General features: G+C 34.1%; 1 protein-coding gene across 2 annotated transcripts in view; it reads left to right on the top strand.

Annotated features, from left to right (window-relative positions):
- Window positions 1-7,246: 7,246 nt before the first annotated feature.
- Window positions 7,247-7,723, top strand: part of LOC107446744 (properdin) — a 27,192-nt gene continuing 26,715 nt past the window's right edge. The window contains exon 1 of one of the 2 annotated variants that reach the window (XM_016061486.3): window positions 7,247-7,405. In XM_016061486.3, coding sequence (XP_015916972.2) covers window positions 7,345-7,405 — 61 coding nt within the window. In that variant the 5' untranslated portion in view covers window positions 7,247-7,344. The remainder of the gene's footprint in view (window positions 7,406-7,723) is intronic. The other variant, XM_016061487.3, reaches the window with a different exon arrangement.

Genomic DNA, 7,723 nt, shown 5'->3' with positions numbered 1-7,723 from the left:
TAATTATAAACTTGTTATGAAAAATACATTTATTACCTTTAAAAAAATGCTTTTTGATTTGATTTCAACTTTACACAGACGATTATAAGATTAACAAGCTATCACTGTGTATTCTCAGTTTTTTTCCACATATTTTATTTTATTACTGTTGTTTAACAGCCGATCCAATTTAGGGTTTACGACTACTTAACTACTAGGGCTTAAGACTACATAAAATGAATGTTCAACTCAGNAAACTTCTTCTGCGCATTATAATAGGGGGCGTTGGTTTTTCAGTTTTTAGTGTTTTCTTTTCCTCTACTTGCTTTTGAAGTTGATACTTGACCTGTGACTTAGTGAGTTTTTAATTTTCTGATGATTTTGATATCAAGATTTTCTTTTCTTAATTTGTAATTATTTTGAATGTATCTTGTTTTTCCTGGACCTCTATACAAAACCATCGGAGTACTGAGGGAGATATTTTAAGCATTTGCTTCTCCCTCAATTAGAAATGGTTTTGTTTTTAATGGCTACCGAGGCCGGTACCCCCTGAAGACGTCGGCTTCGGTGGTCATGTTTTTATTCGGTGGTCATGTTTTTATTTTTATTTCATTCGTTTCTTGTACTCAAGAAAGAAAGACATATTTGTAAATTTTAATTACTTCTCCAGGTCATCGTATGCATGTGTAAATGGTATAGGTATGTGTAAAATTTTAAAAATATTTTAAGTAAACTAAGAAATATTGAGAAAAGGGAAAAAAAACTTGTTTGAATTTTTTTTCAATTTAAACTTTTTTTTTTAACTCAAGAAATTTTCCGGAATTTTGACTTGTGCTCACAATCACCCCTGCTGAAGACAAAGGGACTCTTACCCATGATCCGTCTATCACTGATGACATTTTATGTCAGGACTGTGGTCCGTGCAAGGTTCTTAGCGACCAGCTTGTGTGAGATTCAAACCCGGCTTACCTCGTTGGAATGCGGTTCCTCTATCCCCTGAGCCGCCACAGCTCTATTGTATTATTGCAATCAAAAAAGATCAGACGATTTCATTTATAATGATCTGATGAATTAATCAAAGAACTTATAATTAAATAACATTGCCCCATTTATCAAAAAGTTATGAAATAATTTTTCATAACCCCTCTTTTTCTGTGAGCAAATTTATTTTATCAAATTAATTCAGTAAAAGCTTCTGAAATTTAAAAGTATTGAATTTATTCTTTGAGAAGCATTTGAGAGAGTAAAAAAATACAACACAAATAAACAAAAAAGCTAAGCAACAATGTCACCAATTGTTACTTAGCTAACTGTCCACTACATTTTAGATGTTTTTAAAAAATTATGTATTAATAATGAATAAACCTGTTATCATTACTCTATGGTTAGGTTGTATTCCTTTTTATTTATTTTTACTTTGAAGATAGTTTTCAAAATTTAAATTTAGAGTTGAGAATAAATAAAATGGAATAATTGGGATCCATATGATGTTTTAAAGAAAAGATGCACTAGCAAAAAGTAATAAATGAAAATAGTAAATAAAATGAATATAAAAAAGGTATAAATTAACTTGCCAATGGAATGTATGAGATCCTTTAGCAAATTTTTCTGTACAACCAAATGCACCACAATAAAACACCATGTTTTAAGATTTTTACTTCAAAATCCTCACATCGATTTTCTTCCATTGAAATGACAAGGAGAAAGGGATGGTAGAATATTTCTCTCTTGAATTCGCACCTGACGCGTGGCTTCATTCTGAGGACAAAAATTATCGCGACCACTCTATTGTACTGCTCTATGTTACATTTAATTCAGGGGATATGTAGTTTATGAAGGGAATTGATGAATGGTAGATTTTTATGTTGATTAGATAATGCAGATAAATTGGTCTCTTTCTTAAAATTAAGTTTTTACTACTTTATTTTAATTAGTTAATCCTTTTCGACCTTTTTTCTCGGTATCATTGTTTTTTTTTTTGTTTTTTCTAAATCCAATTATTTTTATTTGGCACTTTGCATTTCACTTCGTATAACTTTGTAGTATTTTGTATTGTAATAACTATCAATCCAATTTATTATTATTATTATTTTTTTTAAATTTTGTTGAATGAGTTGGAAAAAAGCAACTGTGGCAATCCTTAGTTATTTTATGGCAATCCAAACTTTTTTTATTTTTAACATCAGCAAGGAAGAGCGAGCTTATAAAATAAAAGTCTCTAGAGATACGGGGATGCCAACTTTCTACGCTTTACAGAAACTTGGAGAGGAAATTCAGTTCATATGCTCCACGGATGAGTCTCGCATGAGGTGCAAGGATCTCCCTTACGAAAAAGTCGAGGTAGAAATGAGGTACTTTTCAAAGGAGATATGGTAGGTTATTTATTTACTTCTTTAAGTTGAAAAGAGTGCAAATGAATACCTCCAGAGGTATATATGCATCAGCCTCAGGTGTTTAATTTTACATCTGTAACGAGCTAGATACTTACTACTTTAAGGTGTTTCATTTTCAACCTTAGGTTATTACTTATTAACCTGAAGTTTATTTTTAACACTTAAGTATTTATTTATCAACCTAATGTGTGCCGTTTTACACTTCAAGCTATTATAAAGCTACCTCATATATTTTTTGACAGTTGGAAAGGTAATATTTTACTAACGTGAAACGTGAGGTGTATTATGTTCGACCTGGGGTAATTATTTTTCAACCTCAAGTACAGATTTTTATGCTTGTAGAGGTATTTATTTATCACCGTATGGTTAGCCGTATTACTCTTCAGGTTGTTTGTTATAAATAAACGAAAAGTGTGGTTTTCAACCGTTCGATAGCTTGATTTTTATGAACGTGAGGTGTTCGAAGTTCTACTTTAGGCTGTTATTTTTCAACCTCAGATATAGATTTATATAGTTATTGAGGTATTTATTTATCTACCTAAGGTGTTCCATTTTACACTTCTGGTTCTTATAAATCAACCTCAAGTATTTATTTTCGTATTTTTAGAAGTATTAATTTGTCAACCTAAGATGCGACATTTTACACTTCAGGCTTAGATAACTCAACCTAAAGCTGTTTTTTTAATACTTACGAAGTTACTTATTCCCAAACGTTAGGTGTTATACGGTCCACCTAGTTTATTAATTTTTTTACCTCACTGTATAAAGATTATAATACAAACATATATAAAGATATCGTATATGAAGAATAATGTATATCATTACATCTTTTCACTAGTAGAGTTCTTAATTAATCAACCTGAATTTTTTAATATTAAACCTTCGGCTGTAATTGCTTCTTTTGTTAAGGTATAAAAGAAGATTTCAAATGCATAATTCTTCTCCCCCGGGCATAATTCTATCGACTCCCGGGCTTTCTCCCGATGAGAATAAGCTGTCCTGATTGAATCGAGATTTATCACTGAAGATAACCTGACATCCTCGCTCCAAGACATTATGTTCTACCATGCTAGATGCTCCTTTTTGTAGTTCACAGTCTGCAGACTACAGGTTGCCAGGCATACAGGCTGCTGCGTTAAGTATCTGGGTGACCGGATGTTAATACAGGTTACGAGGCAATAGTGTTGCTGGCGCGGACCTATCCCTTTTGGCTAAAAGTCTCAAATAACGGTGTTGAGCAGACGTTGTTGCCCTTTTGCGACCTTGACCAGGTCGGGGGAGCACTGTTCCTCTCTCTGTAAAACTGTCTTCACGGTGCAGACAAACCATTTCTCGAGGTGACTACAACAGATATCCTACGAATGCCCCTCCTCGAGTCTTTCAACTAACTGCCATCTCGTGGCATCGTTTAAACGATGATGGCTGACCGAACTGAACGATGAGTAAAGAAATTCATAAATACTAGGAGGCTCCGCCCCCTGCTCGCTAACGCTCGCCAACCCCCAAGAATTGCTACGCAATCCTATGTGGTTCACGCCGTGAACCATGGCTCGCTGCGCTCGCTCGCCAATGAACACAATGTTCTAGCACAAAGACATAGTATATTATCATCAAAGACATAGTATTTTATCATCAAAGACATAGTATTGTACTTATGTAGAAGAATTCTATCAATGTTCTTATTGGCTTTTAAAAAAGTATATTAGCTATTTAGATTGTACATGGTGAAAAAATCAAAACATTAGCTAAATGAGAAACATATTAGCAAAATAAATTATCAAATATTGCAGTTACTCACCTAAATTCAACTAAATGTGTATAATAAATTAGTTAATGCTAGAAATTCTGAAAGTTTTAGAAAAAAAATTTATTATTTAAAAATATAAACTTTAAACCCTAACTTTTCCTTGTGAGATAATAACCCTCAAAAAGTCTTTCATTTTCAAGAACACAAAAATTTGTTTTATCGCCAAATGAAATATTTTTTGGTGATCAGCATTATTGAAATCAATTTCTATATTAATTAACATTTGTGATAAAGTACATAACATTTTAGAACAAAATAAGGATGTTTTACATACAATAAATTAAAATGCATGGCTGTTAGCATTACCCGAGAAATACCATGTGGAGGTCGCCATGCTGCATTTCTAATCGGGGAGTTTTGATTTTGGCACTTCCCCTTGACTACTGCCAATACTTAATATTGCACTTGATCTCTGCAATCTATGTCTTCCATAACATTCCTCAACACTTTCTTGGGCTCTTCGAACACGTTTCATTACGTTTAAAAGCCCTAGCAGCTTCACTAATATTCTGCATTTTAAAGCGTGAAAATTCAATGCATAAATAAACGCGAAATATAAAAAAATTCAATGCATTCAATACAAACACTTAGACGTTTTTTAGACGTTTAGGTAGCTCCCAGTAGAAAAATATCAATTCAACAGCGGCCTTTTAAAGCATTCTCACTTCAATTAATTAATTAATTCCTAATTGAGTTTAAATTAAATATTATCATGTTTTTAGGGCATGAATCTGAATTGAACAACCTGATAATGCTCACTCTGGTTATTTTTTCCGTTTTTAAAAGCGCTATATGTTGAGCCACCTCATGTGACATTTGCCATGTGACATTTTTAGCAGCAATCATTGGTCAATTTTCTAACGTTGCCATTCGGGAAGTTGTAATGAGACTTTTTTTTGGTGCTGTGTAAGAGAAATATATATATAGATGGATTGGGCTAAGCAACGATGTTTCAAAATATCCTTACGCTACAAGCTTCAGTGAGAAAAAGAACTATCTCTACACAAAGCGGTCACAATGCCACTGCCTTACAACGTCAGTGACTACTGTGTGGTAGTGGTGTCCGCGAAGTACTTAGCTAACGTGTGATACTTTACTTGCGTTACTTATTTTGTTCTTTTTTTTAAAAAAAAAAAAACATTCCTTTTTTTAATTGTTTTTGACAGTGTATTTTCGTCCAATGTTAAATGGTAAATAGAGCCATGGTGTCTCAGAGGATTGTTCGCTCCCACTGAGGTAGCCCGGGTTTCAATCTCAGCGATGGCTGGTCAGTGAGATTTCCAGACCAGGCTCTCTCTGACCACCGTGGTGATATAAAATATCCTTTGCGGGGGACGGATCATGAGTTATAGTCCCCTTGTCATCAAGCTAACTGTAGAAATTTTTCTTGGTTTTCCTGCGTGGTGCGTGTTAGTTCTATCAAATAGTCCCCCACGAAGGCAAATTTCTCTCAATACTTGCTCCAGGAGTTCCCTTGTCTTCTGAATTGGATTAAAAATTACAAGGCTATGGAGTTGAACATTGGTAGTCGTACACTCAAATTAGGTCAGCTGTTCAACGACGGTTACAAAATTATAAAACATAAAAAAAATCATATACATTTTAAAATTATTATAAAAGTTCTAAAAATTTTTATTAAGTTTAATTACCATTGGGTTAACGAGTTTCGCTATTTTGTTCTCAAAAACTACGATTCTCCAAAATGGTTCAGCCATCGTCTATTTTATAACCTGTGTTAAACCAGCCAGCCTAATTTTGAGCTTTCGACTGTCAGTGTATAAATCCGAAATCTTATAGATTTGATTCCACAGCCAAGATGACTTTTTGTTCTAACTAACTCGTATTCTAGATACATGAAACGGAAAATCTGGAAAATATCTATTGGTTAGAAGATTCTAAAACATAATTCACCTTCTACTGCAGATATTTTATGTCAGTTGAGAGCCGAATTAGTATCGACTAGTCATCGCTGGGATTCGAACCCTGGAACTCCTTTCATGGGAAAAACTTCATGGGAAGGCGAACGCTCTATCTCCTGAGCCACGATGGCTCAGTTCCCAAGAAATGAAGTAAATAGTGAAACTAAATGCTCCAAGCTTTAGACTACTCTCCTAATTAAACAATTAGCTATCACAAAGTTCGAATACGTCATCTGGGGGGAAGACCGGTTCCATGTCGTCATATCTTCCTTGCCTCTCCTCCTCTTCTCAGTTGTATAGGAATGTGGTACTGTATTTTTCCCTTCCATAACATATTTTGTATTTAATTGTCAAAAATATTTTCTAAAATTTTTACGACGCGTTCTTTAAAAACTGTGTTTAATACAGTTTTAAGTTCCAAATAGTTTTCTAATTTGAAAGCTTTTACTTTATTTATAAATCAAGGCAGAATTTAATGTACTTCCTTCTCCCATAACTGTCCTCACGCTAATGGTAAAAGCATGTCAAGTGCTGTCATAGGTAGAGAGTTCTGCTTTTCCTCACCATGTGGCCCATTTCGATCGCCAATTTCAGGTATAGGTAAGTACTTTATTTACATCGCACTAGAGCTGCACAATGTTCCGAAGACATGCCACCACAGTTTTGATCCTCTACTAATGGGATGGCTCCCCTGCTTTGGTAGTCCGATGACCTGCGCGAAATCGAGCACTTTACGGTAGAACAGTTAAACGACGACCGATACCAAGCACTCTCGGTCCCTACGTAGGCTGATCAAAGTGGTCACCCACCAGCTTACTGACAGCAACCAGTGATGCTTGACTTTGGGAACCGTGTCTTTACGATCAGTCCACTGAGAGACATCACCAATTTGAACCCTATTTTTTAGTTCACAACTAATCCAGCATTTTAAAGGTAAAAATCCGAAACGGTTTATTTATTTTAAGAGAAAGTGCATTTCTGTATCTGGTTTCGTAACTTAATTTCTAAAATTTCGCAGTTTTCACTCTTAATCATAAAATAATGAATAGTTAAATAAAAAGAAGAATGAGGCGTACTTAATGAAACACTTTTTAAGTTTCGCTTTCTTTTTTGCCGCCATCACTGATTTCAAAGAAACACTTCCTTCCGGATGAGGAAGTGATTACATCAGCATTTTTAACAATAACAATTAATTTGTTTGAATAAAAATTCTGCATATTTTCGTTATTTATTTGTTCTGAATGAAATGTCTTCCATTTGGTTTGTGGCAGCTCTTGCTATTGAACTTTGTCTACTCGCTTCGTGCGGTAAGTTTTCGAATCATTCAAAGTCATGATTAACATACCTGCTGACCTTTATTCCACCTGAGGATGATTTTCTCCAAGTGGTAATGAAATGATAACTGAATTTCAGTTAAAGGCATAAATATTTTGAATACTGCCAGTGCTTTAAGACATTTATTTGCTTATTCATATGAATATTCATATCGTTCGTATGAAGATGGCGAGAGTCGACATGTTTTTGAGCTCTCAAAAACAGGCGCCCAATTACATCTTTCCGTTTCATTCTTTTGGGATTATTCATATTAATCTATTAAAATAAACGCGAAATATAAAAAAATTCAA

The sequence above is a fragment of the Parasteatoda tepidariorum genome, chromosome 9 (genome assembly GCF_043381705.1).
Source record: "Parasteatoda tepidariorum isolate YZ-2023 chromosome 9, CAS_Ptep_4.0, whole genome shotgun sequence".
In the NCBI taxonomy this organism is placed as follows: Eukaryota; Metazoa; Arthropoda; class Arachnida; order Araneae; family Theridiidae; genus Parasteatoda; species Parasteatoda tepidariorum.
This window is presented reverse-complemented; position numbering and strand designations above follow the sequence as displayed.